Genomic DNA, 16,318 nt, shown 5'->3' on the forward strand with positions numbered 1-16,318 from the left:
ATCTTGAGAGGATATTTTCCTTTAAAGGCATCCTCCAGCTCATTGTTTACCTGGGTCATTTTCAGTGATTGGCCAATCAAAACCGTGCCCATTTTCTTTGCGTTCTGATTGGCTATTCTGTTGTGATGGGCTATTGGGTCTTTTGAGTGAAAAGACCCCGAATATCGTTGCCCGAAGAGGCAACACTGCACCTATTTACAGATAAACCTTAATACTATTACTGGTTGCCTCTACTTGCTTAACATTTCGGTACTTTTCCTTGGCTTTTTAACTGGTTAAATCATATTCAAGGAAGAAACGTGGAACCCGCTTTCATCACTTTTTGTTCAAAAAGTGGTGACAGTTTAAACCTCAACTTGTGCTTCAAGTACACCAAGAAAAGCTGATAGGCCGCAATGTGTAACTAATATTTAAAATCTTAATCGATTCCCTTTCCACTATTTTCGGTTTCCAATACATCCTCCTGAAAACCAGAGCGTTTGGAACCTTCTCAAGTTTTCTCATAAAACCCTTCTTAATCTTCTTTTTGGCTTTTATAAGATATGCCACTTTTCCGTTTCAATCCATGGAAAGTACTTATTATATCAAGCAGAATAATTTTGCGTAGTGCTTTACAGATCATTTAGAGTTGCGAGGATTTTAAACATGCTCTTCCCCGTGTGAGAGAACCTTCAACGTCACAGTCATTTTCACTGGCTTAGCTTTTACAACCGGTCCCGCGTAATCACGATCTGTTTGCCGCTTAGGTTCCCGGCAGTCTTTTGGGTAGTTTTACGAAACGATAACATAGGTGCGTTTGGCCATAGGATAAAGCCCAAGAGTCGCTGGTTCTTTGACCTAAACTTACTAGTTCCCTGCCCAGCCAGCTGAACCAAGGATACGAGATCTAAAGAAAGTTGCCACATTTAAAGCCATTTTGTCGATTTGTGCATGGTTTACCTCAGGTCCCATCTCTGAACTTTTGTAAATGATGAGATGCAGGGTCCATCAGGTTACAAAGAAGGATTCCAGGGTAGTGCGCTCACATAGTTTTCTATAGTTAGTTTCGTGTCGCAAAGTTAAACAAGTTAAACAATACACTTTATTGTTTGAAAACGCGTTAGGTAGTAAGGTACATCTGCCTTGGTCCCTTTTTCCAATTGGCGTGACTTTTACGTGAACACCGGCGCAAACGAAGGAGACTATGTCCATGCAAAGTTAACGTAACCACCTGTTTCTCCGCATCTATGGGTAAAGGACCTGTTTTTTTTCACTTCTTCATATATTCTTGCCCTCCTATCTGCTCCGTCACTCTAAATACGCATACGTGTGCCATTTAGTTTGGCTTGATATGAATTTTGGCCTACACGCGAATTTTGTGTTACGTTTGCGGCTGCGTGATCGTTAAGCCAATAAAACGTCCCAGCACCTCCATCGGAAACACTGCTTCTGCGACAAGAACTGCTGAAATTCTCACTAGCCGAAAAAAGGATAAGGATACCTTTTGGGGCAATTGAGCCTCTGAATCCATGTTTGAACTTCATTTGCAAAGAACTTTGCGATCGTGGAGGAGCCGATAAACTGATTATGTTGTAAAAAAGTTAAAACATTTTTGCCCGCATCAATGTTTCCACTACAGTGTTTCAGAGCTTAGCCAAATCCAAGGTAAGGCAATTTACCATATTCGTTCAGCGAGATAAGAGAAATCGTAGAGTACGTGTACTTTTTGTGGAAAATGTCACTCAAAGCAGTTAATTTTCTCTAATATCTTACAATAATTTGCTATGTATTTCTAAAAAAAAACTTTTCTTATGTGGCTACGTCCTTTTTAACTTTATTCTCTTGTATCTAAGATATTCTAAATACTTTGCAGCTCCCCTCCTTCCAAATGTTCGTAGATAATTACTATAGCCATTGTATTGCAGTTGGTTACGATATGGAATCGCACCGTTCCAGCCCACTGTTTGAAATCCTAGCTGGTCAGTGTTTTGCGACACCGCAGGGTTGCTTACTTGGGGTATAAATTCATGAGAATTAGCAGGATTCGCATAGTGATAGTAGTTGGCTATTTGATTCTCTCGGTAGTTCGCTGGTAAGAAGTTGTTACGGAGAGCTGAGAAAAGTGGCGGAGCCCCCAAGTTGCTCTGCTGGCCATAATTGTTTTGAGTCTGCACCTGCTGTTTAGCAAACTGACTGCTGGGTTGTTTGTTAGCTTGTGGTTCTCCTACAGATTGAGCTGCAAGTGTCAAGACGTTTGGGCCAGAAGCCGGAGGTGCCGTGTAAGTGACCAACTGGGGTGCCACGTATTTAACGGGACTCACCGATGTAACAGGCGGGGGACCGAAAGTGTACGTTGGTCCTCTGGGGACTTGCTCAGTCCGTAAAGTAGAGGGTACCTCAGGCATTGGGACCGAGTCACGTGGCTTATCAGGGTGAGAAATTGGTTGATGATGAGGTTTTTCTTTTGTTCCATGAAGAATAAGCTGCCATTCGGTAAGAGTTCCGTGATTTGGTCTGTTATCTCCAAGGTCTTTTATTTCTAAAGTCCATGTACCTCTGGGATCCTCGCCCCATGAGTGCGTTGTCATAAAAGGCCATTTTGAGAATCCCTCGTTGGATACGTCCTCTTTTCTAGGGGACAACAGGCAGGATTTGGTTCCCATGGGGGATATGAGGTACATCACGAGATCCCCGCGCCTTGTGTAATCTAAACTGATTAAAAGTTGAACGTGCTCCAGATAGCGAATCTCGGCAGCGGTACCTGAACATCCATTAGAGTGCATGGTTATCTTCAATGGTTCTTTAAACTTGATGGGTCTGTGAAAAGAAATCGCAATTTAACTGCTGGAGTGGTTCACACGTCATTGAACCATTAAGTGAGCCCCTCGGTGGAGAGGAGATTTTAAAGTCGAAATTCAGGAAAAGCTGTTCACTGATTTTTCTGACTTACTTGCGATCTTGGTTGATTTGTCCTCTACAAATAGTCTTTTCGGGAACAGTTTGAAAAGTGTGTGGTTTTGCTAATTCAACAATCTTTTCAGCTACTAGCAGTCCAAAGCCGAACTTTCTGTTAACATGCAGTCCCACTCCATTTGGACTCCAGTCCTGATCATGTTTCAAGGGCTCCCAATTTGAAGTCCACACTACAATATGCTGCACATCGCGCCATGTCAGACGCGGACTGGAAATAAACGAAATTGTCAGTGAATACAAAGTGAAATTGCTCGCACTACACTTCACTCTGAAAGTCTGTAGGAACTTATGCGCAAGTAAGACTTGTGGTAAATATGTTTGCAGGTGCACTGCATGAGCTCGCAACCAAAAGTTCTCAACACTTTGAACTATACCAGCGCTTAACAGAAGTGACCACTCGTAATAAGGATCAAAGAAGAAGGTCCCCTTATTTCATTTTCTCCTTATTTCTTTACTCAGCCTAAAGAACAGCAATTTTAACAAACTTTGCTTAATACACCAATACGATTTTGCTTTCAACTCTCTCGCAACATGGGCCATCTTGCGTTGGACACATACCGACACGCTCACGCTTTGCGTGCCTATTTGACTGCCATCACGTTATCTGCGTACTTTAATTTGGATTACCCACAATCATAAAACGCCGATTCCTTGCAAGGTAACATTTAGTTGCCTAACTGGCATATATAACTTAAAAAGCGCTGTTATTGTCAGTTGATTTCGCGTTTTTTGTCTGTTTTTTTTTTTTTTCGTTTTCCTTACTTGATTTCCAATGCCAGAGCTAAAATACCAGCAGCCAACGGAGCCGAAGCTGAAGTTCCCGTATGTCGTTCAGTGCAAACGTTATGCAAATCCGTTGTGACCTGTTACGCAGTAAGAGACAAAAAATGTATATAGATGTTAACTTGCAATCGTGTTGATCAGCATATTCGTGTAAAGTCTGATCGTGGCTTGCCTATTTCATCCTAAAATTACCATTTTTTTTTTGGAAGGAATTTGTTGCTTCTCGTACAATTTGAACTGTAGTTGAGGAATCACTAACAGCAAAGAGGTAATTTAGCAATGAAGTCAAATATCAAACCTTTGACTACTATCCTCACATCAAATCCCAAAAATCGGAGGATGTAGTACCATTAGGACAATTGCGACCCTATCGTAACAATCTACCCAGTCACAAGAAAAAAAAAATGAAGGCCTGAAACAATCTGACTTCGAAGCAAATAAATGCCATCTGAAAAAACAAGTGCGAGCAAATGTCGTTCGGTTAAGAGTCTTGATCAAAGTGATACTTGATTGTTTTAGATCTCTCATCGGGGCCCGAAAGGAGTTTGGGTCTCCATGCAGCTTCAATTTCACAACGGCTCCAAAGATGATTTGCTAAGTAACTGGTGAACAATTACAAAATTTATCTAAACGCAACAGACCCTACTTTTCTAAAATCGCAAGAACTGCGTCCAAACCACAGGCTATGAAAATGCATGTTAAAAAGAGCTGCACAGAGGACCCATTTTATTGAAGATATCAAATAAGAAAACTCGTATTTACAAAGTCTCTGGATTGTATTTCTTTGTACAACACCCAACCTCGTTCCCAGGGTCTCTTTGTCGATAAGACCCTGCGAACGAGGTTGGTACAACACCAAGTGAATGAATCTTGATGGCTACTTTTAAGTGTTAAGTACGACATCATATTCCAGACATTTTAATATTTTTGCTCGGGAAAAGGACAACTCACAATTCTCTGTTCTCCATGAGCCCCGCTACTGAATGTTGTGGCCAGAGTCGAAGAGCAACTTTCTGAATACCATGGAGATTCGCCATGATCAGAAGCCGAGCTTATTGACAGAGTGTAGATGCTGTCTGTGTATCCATCACAGTTACAACTGTCCTCGTGCCTTCCACCATTCCCCGAAGCCCACACAAATATGGAACCAAGTCCACCTCGACCCTAGAATATCCAGAACAGTAAAAACATAAACATCGAGTTTGAAATAGTGGTGAAGCAAACTCTGTGACGCAAAATCGATACCAATTCAAAAATGTCTAGAGACGTTCGAGATAAGTTCGCTTGTGTATGCTTAACATTCTAGATCTTACACCGAATAGCCAGAACTGAGTTTGACGGTTACGGGCTTCCTATTTTCGGAACAAGCAAAATTTCGAGTACTCAACGTGAGAGAAAAACAACGGAACGAACGAGAAGAAATGGCACATGTCCTTTCTTCCGGCATGAAACTCGTTTCCAGAACTGCTTAAAGCGGGTACCGCGTTTTTTAGCGAAGCTCGCAAATGTGAAAGAGAAATGGTGGCTTTGTATACACGAATGTTTCTTTTTACGTTTCACAAAGCTTGGAAATCTGAACACAATACCTTTGTGATACCGTTTTCAAACGCCGCTGCAGCCAGAGTTCCAGGCCCTTCTACTGTCGCTCCATCGTCGCTCGGTCCCCAGCTGGCAGAGTAAATGTCAATGAACTGGGGATTGAGACTCAGAGAAGCGGCTTCCACTTTGTCAGTCACACGTCCGTCAAGCATACGTACTCCTGGTGAAAAACGCTAGAATTAGTATACATATGCCACAAACAGTGCTTCTCGAGCGGCTGACAGGTACCTCTTTAAACATAGTTTGATGGTACTTTGGTTGAAGAACATCTTTTTTTAGAAAATTGGAAACATGTCAGCAAATTGGTATTATATAGAACTTTGGATAACCCCTGATGAAGACACTAGACAGGAGTGTCGAAATATTAGGTATTTGAATTGTACGTTCTTAAGCTAAATCCAAATTTCTTCAAACCAGATTGTCAAACTGGCCAGGGTTACTCGAAGCATGGTCAGCGCTAACCAGCGTTAAATACCATAGAAACCTATGGGTTTTCATACCTCTTAACCAACGGTTAGCGCTAACCAGGCTTCGACAACCCGGTTCCTGGTCGAAATGTAAACTTTAACTTTCAGGGTACCTCTTTACTTAGAAATCTTTATCGCAGACACAGCTATAATTAGATTTATATTTCCTGCATGAAAAATGATAACTTAGTTGTAATACGCAGACACATCGAGCGTTTGTTAGTTTTAATTTAAAGGAAAAGCTCCTCCAACTCTTTTTAGCCTTAAGATGATAACTTTCGATAGTAATATGTAAGTTGTAAACCCCTAGTTATGAGGTTCCTTCAGGGATGTCATGATGTATCACCTCCAATTTTAGCATTGTATGCGACGCCTACTCCACAGATGGTATTGTTGGCTTGAGCTGCCACCTCTCCTGCACAGCGGGTACCGTGTCTACAAAACAAACGACAAGAATTAATAAGCAATGAATGACTATTGTCAGTTTAAGATTCGCCCATTTTCTTACTTGTTTTCATTGGTTGGATCATAGCGAGGAAATGGGTCACCATCCTCGCCGTTGACATCCCAGCTGGCATCGGGGTCCTGTTGAAGACAGATGAGAAACATCAAATTCTTTGAACATATACCATTTGTCACCAAGACGTTTCAGTGAGCTGTATCTAAATGATACTGTGCTTTCTAGATGGATTTATGTAGTTACGTTAATTTCTTTTTTAACTTACCAACATATGACCCCCGAAACACCAATATTGAGACAATTTATGATCAAAATTACAACATACCGATATGGAAGAAGACAAAATGACGGAAAAAAGCAAAGCGGTTGCGAGTGACTAAGACAGGTCCAAGCAGTTATAAACGTAACAAAGGAAGTCATCATTTTTGTGATGACGTCGTGTATTTAACAAATACATTCCATATTGCCGTGGGTCTGTTCAGTAATAGATCACGAATAACGTCAAATGTGGTGAGAACAAAAAAAAAAGTGGCAGACGAGGCGATAGCACATCTTTATATATTTAATGCCATGAACCGTCCACTTACGTAATTCCTGATGAGATCTGTGTGGTTGTGCTCAATCCCTGAAGTAATGGAGATAGACGAAGTAATAGTAATCAGTCAACATTGTACCATTCTTATTTTATCTTTTGGCACTGTACTTGCTGTATATTTTTTAAGCGCGAGTCATGCACCCAATTCTACTTCAGAATTGTTTTCAGAAGTTTTCCCTCGTTGCAATTAGACGCTGGAAAATATTTTTTGTGCTGAGCCAAAGTACTGTCATAACTTTGGTTTTTCGATACTTGGTTAATGGAGGCATTGCAGCAGAGTGCGGATCAGGGCGCTTGCCTTGAGATCCGGAGATCCCAGGTTCAATTCCTCGGCTGCACTTGAAAATAGCTAACTGGTTTGCCTCAACCACAAAGTTGTCGCTCTTTTGTTTCGTTGCTTGCCCCTGAAAAGTTTTTATGAAGAGTGGTCAATTAAGTATGTACGTAACAAACGTGAACCTGGGACTCCCGGCAGCTGCAGCTGTTAATTATAACTTACCGTCATCCAGAATGGTCACGACCACTCCCTTGCCAGTGATCCCCTGGTTCCAGACCGGAAGAACATGCACATCTAAGTCCTGGTCCATTCGCTTATCATCCTGTTAATGATAGTCAATACATGGCGGTGTTATCTGACAAACTCACAACAAACAAGTTTCGAAAAGAATGACTGTAACTACAGAAATACTTGAACTAGAAACAATTTAAGATGACGTGTACTTAACCTGAGAAAAGTCACTGATTTTCATTTTACACTTTGGCTGCAATGGTGTGCTCCGTTGAACAACAGGAAAAGCTTATCCTCTATTTGTGCTCATATTTTCTCTGAAAGTTTTGCCCCTTACTAGAATTTTAATACCGAGACACCATGCGGAGCTTTATGGATCAATTTGCGATGATGAAAGGCCGTTTCCGACTTCACTTTAACCTAATTCAAAAAACGGGTTATACGTGGTTGGTTTTTATTTTTCATATTATGCGACTCTCTAAGTGATGGATCGTCAAGAAGAAGCAATGTATATACGTACTGGTTGGGAAGAACCGTGGGAATAATTAGGCTTGAATGTGACTCGAATTCATGACCTTGTGATTTCACTGCACTCTACTCTAACACTGATCCATTAGACTACACTCTATTTTTAGGAGAGCCTTTTTATAAAAACGCGGTTCAGGCTGAGATTAACCAAAATTTTAAGAGGATGTCTAGGCTGAGAGTAAAATAAGAAAGTCTTTATTTTGCTTATTTGTGTTTTTGGGATTGTGAGTAGTATAAATAAAGGTAAAAGGAATGTAAAACTGCAGTCTAACAGGACAACCAACTTTGGGGTTCACGGTGAGAGCATTCGCCTCCCACCAATGTGGCCTGGGTTCGATTCCCAGACTCGGAGTCATATGTGGGTTGAGTTTGTTGGTTTTCTCCTCTGCACCTCGAGGTTTTTCTTCGGGTATACCGGTTTTATCCTTTCCTCGAAAAATAATATTTGACTTGATTTGCATTAATTGCTCATTTCAGTTTACAGTGATATTTCGAAAATGGTCGACCAAACCAACCGTGTACAGGAACAAATATTGCGTGATCCTTTTTTTGTGAAATGATGACTGGCATTTATTAACAGTCCTATAAAGAGAACACTAAACAGCGACAAAACCCACCAAATACCACTGAGCATCCCAGAGTGGATCGTTGAAGCGAGGCACAATTCCTCTTGCTGTCATGCGATCGTGAAAGTGACCTCTCTTGACACGAATTCTCTCGTGTTGCTGTTCAGCCCACATCACCTGCAATGAAAAAAGCATTTTCCGATGGTAATTCTGGAATACTTGGAAAAAACCCGAGAGTTGCTTTGCTGGAGTCGAACTGACATAAGACCTTCCGATTACTGATTCGGATGCTTTACCGCTGAGCTATCGGAGACTCGTAGGAACTAGGTTTAAATGACAATTGCGTCATACTGTTATAGCGTGAAATTGAATGTCGAAATTGTGCATTATCGCGAATGTAATGAAGGAAATGCAATGTTAGCATATCCTTGTTTTATGAACCTCGACTAGGTCAGCAGGTCACATTGGTTAGTGCATGATAAAAAGCCTTCTCTGCCTGAAACAAGTAGACATTACCTGAGGGTCTTGCATGAGCTTTTCTGTGCGTTCATCCGCATTTCGTCTTGAGCGGTGTGGCTCTTCAGCATGCTCTAGATGAAAATAGTTTTCCAAAGTACCAATCTACAAAACAAAGAAAACGCAAAGTCCTGCTGTCGATATCTTTTGAATTTTCATTTGCAAATGGCTTTTAATTCATCGAAATGTTAATGAAGGGCTTGTAAAAGCTGGAAATAGAGTGGAACCATTGAGTCCACAACAACCAAGACAAACTTATCCCTTTTATTTAAACATCAATACCCACATGAAGAACTGAAACATTAATTCACCAGTCAGTTAAAATTAAGTTCATATCAATTCCTTTAGGGTATGGTTTTGTAAAACGTCAAAGGTTTGTAAACTGTTTGTAAGCTCTGATTATCGCAAAAGTGGGCAGAAAGACGATGTGAATAACTACAGGCCAATTGCAGTCTTACCTGTGCTTTCTAAAATTCTTGAAAGACACGTAACAAAGTGGCTAACACACGGTTTGGTGGAAAAGCCGGGGCGCGGGGTGCCGGGATGCGGGGTGCCGGGGTGCGGGGTACCGGGGTGCCGCGGCACCCCCCGGCACCCCGTGCTTTCCACGGCACCCGGCAACCCGCGCCCCGGCTTTTCCACCAAACCCTAACATACTACTTAAATGAGAACAATCTCATTTACATTCAGGGAAAACCATTTCACTGAAACCGCTCTTGTGAAACTAATAGACTGATGAACTACTTTTTACTATGGACAATGACAAGGTAATTGGTCTGATTTCAATCCGCTTAAAAAAGCTTTTGACGTTGTAAACTACAATATTTTCCTGCAGAAATTTAAGATTTATGGAGTTAGCGACTCAGCTTCATTCTCACCTATCAGATAGGAGGCAATGTGTGAGAGTCAACGAATGTACAACTCCTCTATTACCCATCAACCAAGGTATCCCTCAAGGAACCATTATCAGTGGACCTATACTATTTCTTCTCTTTATTAATGACATCCCATTACACGTCCAAAATTCTAATATCGATATTCATGCTGATGACGCTACGTTAACATCTTGCTCTAAGTGGAATAATATCTCTTCAGTAAAAAATAACATTCAAGGGGACATTCACCAATGGGCGAATATGAACGAAATGGTAATCAATGAAAAGAAGACCGAATCTATGCTTGTCATTGGAAAGCGATTGAGAAAACGCATGAATCAAGATCGACACCAAAATGGCGATTTTACCATTGCCTTGAATGACTGACAGATTGAAAGAGTGAGATCACACAAATTCCTTGGGGTAGAGATTGATGACCGCTTAACTTTTGAAAATCACTGTAATGCTCTCGCTAACAGGGTGTCAAAAAGAATTGGTCTAGTGAAATATATCAGTCCATACTTGAAGAGACACCATGAGAAAACATACTACAATGCTGTCATCAAACCGGCTCTCCTATACGGCGCTACCATCTGGACATCAACATCTAAGGAAAACCTGAGTAACATTTTTAGACTACAGAAAAGAGCTGCAAGGATCATCCTGGATGCAAACCCACGCTCACGCTCATTGCCCTTGTTCAACACTTAAACTGGCTTCCTTTCTATCAAGACGCGTCCGCCAACAGGTGCACATTGATTCTCAAGAGAATACTCGGAAAAGCACCTGAATGCCTGAAATCTATGCTTCAACCGAATTAAAATAAAGTCCATTGATTGAGTGATTGATTGATTGACTGTATATTGTGCATGAATCACATCCATTCTCCCTTGTTCCGGGATAAAATAAAGAGCTCATATCCATAAAAATCTCTCTGCTCAATCATAAATTACCAAAAGAGCGATTGATTTGTGATTTGTTGGGCTTTGTATTAATTCGCCCGAGAAATGAGAGACAATACCAAATACCAATGATACGCGTAACAGCTCGAACATGCCTACGTTTCATCATCTTTTGAGTATTCCAGGGTGTGTTCGAGTGAGGAATCTGGATTTGGATATTGTCGGGTTTCCAATCGCAAACAGAAAAATATACTTTGTCGAATTCTGTGTTTAATTGAAAAACCAGAAGATTCAGATTTTATGACAGTGAAACGCACCGAGGCAGAAGATCTTAAAATCACAGTATCATCAAGCCCCTCAGATATTTAAACTCACCCTCAGTTACAATACAATTAAGCAAATAGATGTTTATTTTTACTTGCACGAGCCCCTCCCTCTTTCTCAAGATTTTGTTACAGTGATAGGATTTGAATATCAAACTATGGGAAAACTTGAATTGCACATTGAATTTTCCTGAATGAAGCGTCGATTAAGGCTTCCTTGCCTTCATGTTGCCAGCGACAAAAGGTACATTTGTCTGTCGTCAAACTTTAATTTGCAAAGAGATCAGCGCATATCGGATAAAGAAACGGGAATGTCAGAAAGTGTCTTAATTGTTGAAATAATCGTAAATAAAAAGAGTGATTATCTCAAATTACATCTAGTACTCAACAGTGTCAAGTGAAGTTGAATATTGTCATGAAGTCACCAGCCAAACCAACGTTGCTCTTTATGGCATGGTGTTGAAGAAACCATGCACCGTTTGCTGTTCTTGTCAGCAAACTTCACGATAAAATAATTGTCAACGGTATTTTATCATCTCTTTTAACAACCGCCAAAAATGAAATTGTATTACACTCTCTGACTTAGTTTGCGAACAAACATGTGCCCTCATTTGTCTCCAAACTGGCAAACATCACTCCCCGAAGCAATCAGCTCATAATATTTACTACCAGCAATCGACTGACACCTGTAAATTTCTTGCCTCTCATCTGGATCGAGCCCATATTTTTGTAAGAAATTAAATGAGTGCGTGAGACATAAAGCATAGGCGAATATTTCGAAAAATTACCATCAAATCCAACACAGAAAATGCCGGGATTTGTAGTTCACCGAGTATTTGTCTAACCTTGCCGGGTGGCCAGTGTTTAAGAGCCAGGCAGGCTACAGAAAACATTACACTAAAAATTTATATTAAATACAGGGAAGTGCTTGTCAACTCCGCAACACGGAATGCTCTGCTAAGACTTCCTGTTTCATTGTTACTGAAATACTCACTAGTTCCACCTTTTCAAACCCATGAGATCTCGCAATTCTCTTGGCTGTTTCAATGCCACCCTCCACCTTAATAGCCCATCCGTTGGTGTAGAATTTTCCGGCGTTTTTATCAAGAGCACGAGTTAAACTGATCGATAGCTGGTGCCACGCTGTTAAAAAGATACATAATATTATCTTGGCGAGGCCCAAAGACCGTACACTTCGAAACATCGCATCGCTCCTAATTTTTTCGTGGAGAAAATCCCATGGCGAAAAAATCTAAGAGCTCCGACTATTTATAATTAACATCAACAGAGATGTTGGTCATCCGTCGTACGATTGGCACCTGTCACTTATTGTTATTATCAATTGATCTTTAACACGGATGAGCCAATCTCAACACAATTACGTCATATGCGGGAAAACCGTATGTGACAACGAACAGCTGAGCTCTCAAGTGTTATGGGATGAAAATGAAAACTTTATCGTGCACATTGATTGTTATGTCCATCAGCTGCGATTTATTGCAAAAATTAATGGCTTGCGCCCTATGGTTTTCAAGTTTACCCCCCGCTAAATTTTAAGAACTGACCTGTTTTTTTGTGTCAGACATGTTGCGCGTACAAGGTGTTTTCCGTAAGCTGTTGCCAACCTACTTGGTGGACATAGACACAATCATTGGCTTGTGTTTTCTGGTTTTTAATTTTATTGAATGGTATCGTCCTGTCGATCTTAAAGAAAACTGAAACAAATTTCTACGAGGAACTTTAAAAAATGAAATTAACCCATATGGCTCGGTCTGTTTTATTGAAATTGGTTTACTCACAACATGCATTTTATTATGTACGATGCAATAGAAGTAGAGATTTAAATCTATTTTATTGTGAGGACTGTAATTCAAATGACAATATGTGAAAGCAACATTGCAACCTACAAGTATAAACTGTGATCGGTTTCTGCTGATGACTCTCTTTTCCCTGTTCCTCTCGACTAAATCGTACGTCTACGTTTTTTATTTTTTGCGTTCGCAAGTGGTTAAAGGTTAATGCGCAAAAATCGACTGATTATCGTGGAGGTTCCAGCTGTTTTGGTTTTCCAAACGACATTGTGAATAGATTGCGGTAGATGTAGATTGTAGCATAAAGTGAGTGCATCCGACATGGCGCAATAAGCAACAAAACACGTGTCACCCCGAAATAAGCCTTCGCGATGAAGGGCTAATCGGACGCCATAAAGTACATAAGCGACAGTAGATGAAAAAAGAACATAATTTTCTGTTTTTTGAATAAGAATGAAGAAAATTGCATACACTTGCTTTTTTTAAGCAGATCTAACGCGCTAATGGCTTCTTTTGTTAGCTATATACTGTATGACTGAATGATGATGTTCTTTTAGGTCGCCCGTGAATTTATTTTAAACTTAATTGTCAAGTTATATAAACTTTAATCTCTGAATTACTAAATGCCTTGATCGAAAATACTAAACACTGCAGGGAAAGTCATGATGATACACATTTTTACATGGCGTTTCGTATGCCCCAAAAAACATCTTCAGTTACATATATTTTTTTTATATCTTATACAGTCCTTTTAAGATATTAATGATATTTTAACATTAACAAATTAACAAACATTACAGCAGCTTTTCAAGTCCAATTGCCAATGTTAACAAAAAAAATTCAAATTTTGTTTTAACTTATTCAGTAGGTTTGAGAATTGTTCTTCGTCTCAAATCTTGTATCAGTGGTAAATTCTTTGGTTTCGTTATATAACCGTTACTTCTCAAGGTGTTTATCTGGGCAAACAAAATGTTAAGTTATGATAAAAGAGAGAACGTTCATCACCTCTGTCTGCTCTGTCTTATTTTTGATCAAATTTAAATCCCGGGTAAACATAAGCATTTACCATGTCACTAAATGACCGTTCAGTTTCACCCAAAATGCAAATGGAGGGTAAAATTCAATCTGGTAAAATAAAACGAGATTGTTTAAGCAATAAAGGACGTTTTCCGTGTTTCCATAGCCTCATCTAAACACGAGGGGGAGTTGGGAGATTCGAGACAGTTATGCAAACCCGAGAAGCAGTCGAGGGTTTGCATAACTGTCGAGAATTCTCCCAACTTCCCCGAGTTGGAAACACGGGAAAAAGTCCTCTATTGCTTTTATAAAATATTTCTCAAAGATAAGTCGACAAATGAAGGAAGCAACTGAAGGAAAATTCTTGATTGAAACAGATTTTCTTGATACACGCTCATATTTCCTACCAGCCAATCTAAACGCGCGTCTGACAGCATACAACCAATCAAGATTCGTGATGTCACAGCCGTATTTCCATGCTCTCATTTAAACACAGCTATTGACCAATGAGAGTGAGCGTACTATCCCAATTATTTTATAAATATATCTAGATGACAGTGACGCAGGCATACTATAAAGAATAGTTTTGCAAAGGGGCCGAAGGCTAAACTCTTCTTTCGTTCTCTCGACACCGAGCAAAACTGTCTGTGGGGAAGATTTCCCTCGTCTCTAATACATTTTGCACGATTTCCATCATAATGGACTATTGCCTGAGTATAATCACTTCAATAAAATGAATTGACCTTGAGCTGGCGCGGATCAAAAATGTTTTATCGTCAACATCATCATTATTAATAAACATTAAAAACTAAAGACTGCAATGCCGGATAACGACCTTTGCATTACGTTGGATCAAAACGGACAGTGATAAGCACAAACACACCACTGTTAGGACAGATCAAACAACGTTCACGAAGGCATTCTCTTCAAAATGGAACTACGGTCGGCCAAACCTAGCATGATCAGCACTCAAACTAGAAAGCAGACGCAGAATTTCATGAATTTTTTTTTATTATTTTATGCCGTGGCTGATCTCTTGGTGATCTGATCTATTGCAACTCTCTAGCTGAAGGAAGAGGATGGTATTGGGCATTCCATAGTTTCTCTCTTAATAGACCATTTTCCAATTCTCACGGCTGGACTGGATCTAGCATGAAATAGAGGCTAATGCGGGCAAATTAATTTGCGTGTGAAAATATTTGCCAGGATAAGCCTCCATTTCATGCTAGATCCAGTCCAGCCGTGAGAATTTGAAAATGGTCTATTGCGCGGGTATGATCAGTTGAGGGTTGCCCTTTGGCCATTTGTCACAATTGTTTGTCTCCAGAAATGCCCAAATTAGATGGAGGCTGATTTCAATAAGCGTCACGAAGTGTCCCCTTACTCTTCTCCCCAGATGTCGCGGAATACAGACAAAAAACGTCACGAATTGTCTCCCAAATGCTGCTCTTTAAGTAAAGATTAACTGCTGCATTTACCCAAAGCTTAAAACATCGCTAACCATTATCCTTACCTTGTTGTTGAAAGTAGGTAGCAATTGCTTAAACTTTAAAGGGGCACTTCATAGTGGATGTCAAAATTGGGCGTGCATCTAATTAGGTGCATTTCTGGACATAAGTGATTGTTTGTGACGTAACCTTTGCGCAATCCGATTATATGAGAAAGGTAATGGATCTTATAGCTCTTTCTAGAATGACTGGCGAAATATATGAGATAGGTGAAGTGTCACTGATGCTCATTGTGTTTTAGCTATGGCGCACTGACGAGGGCCAACAAGCCCGAAACTGTGTCTGCTTTCTAGTTTGAACGCTGATCATGCTACGGTTAATTACGTTTGGCCCACCGTAGTTCCATTCCTTAATACAATACAATACAATACAACCTTTATTTAAACACGATATTAAATTCAAAGCTAAAAGCTCGAGGTCGCAAACTCTGTCATACATAACCTTCATAAGCCTACTGAGACTCCAACATGATGATGTGATGTTTCTAGGCAACTGATACTGCCAAGCAATTATTGGTAATTGGTTGATCCTGACAGCTGACCTAGATTACCTAACTTGTTATTAGCCTTACTAGAAGTGTACAAATTTGATATATTTGTGTATGCTTAATCGATTTTGTTGTGTAAGCAGACCTTTCCAGCCAATCATAACCCTTACATAGTAATTTTTTTTATCTTTGGGATTTTGGATGGTCACCCTAACTCCAAACCCTTAAAAACATGTCTACAAAATATGTGAAAATACAGCATCGCAGACCTGGTATTAATACGACTCTTAAGCTAACTTTTATATAAGCCTCTCCGAAATCATCCTCCATTCGTAAGCGTCTCTAATTCCACATGTATTTTGCTGTTTTTGGTGTGATTATACCTTGTCAATTTCTGCTCATAGTTCCCGTTATGGGCTCA

At 40.1% G+C, this 16,318-nt stretch overlaps 1 protein-coding gene across 1 annotated transcript; it reads right to left on the minus strand.

The window, feature by feature from the left end:
* Positions 1-1,060: 1,060 nt before the first annotated feature.
* On the minus strand, positions 1,061-12,344 carry LOC138037878 (neuroendocrine convertase 1-like). Its single transcript, XM_068883733.1, has 12 exons — positions 12,069-12,344; positions 8,975-9,079; positions 8,510-8,635; positions 7,356-7,455; positions 6,849-6,886; positions 6,310-6,386; positions 6,148-6,236; positions 5,322-5,494; positions 4,687-4,899; positions 3,715-3,815; positions 2,930-3,160; positions 1,061-2,796 (listed from the first exon to the last, which is right to left on the minus strand). Exons 1-12 carry the CDS (start codon positions 12,276-12,278, stop codon positions 1,797-1,799), a joined length of 2,463 nt encoding a protein of 820 aa, XP_068739834.1. The 5' UTR covers positions 12,279-12,344; the 3' UTR covers positions 1,061-1,796.
* Between the last annotated feature and the right edge of the window lie 3,974 nt (positions 12,345-16,318).

This window comes from Montipora capricornis, chromosome 2 (genome assembly GCF_036669925.1).
Source record: "Montipora capricornis isolate CH-2021 chromosome 2, ASM3666992v2, whole genome shotgun sequence".
In the NCBI taxonomy this organism is placed as follows: domain Eukaryota; kingdom Metazoa; phylum Cnidaria; class Anthozoa; order Scleractinia; family Acroporidae; genus Montipora; species Montipora capricornis.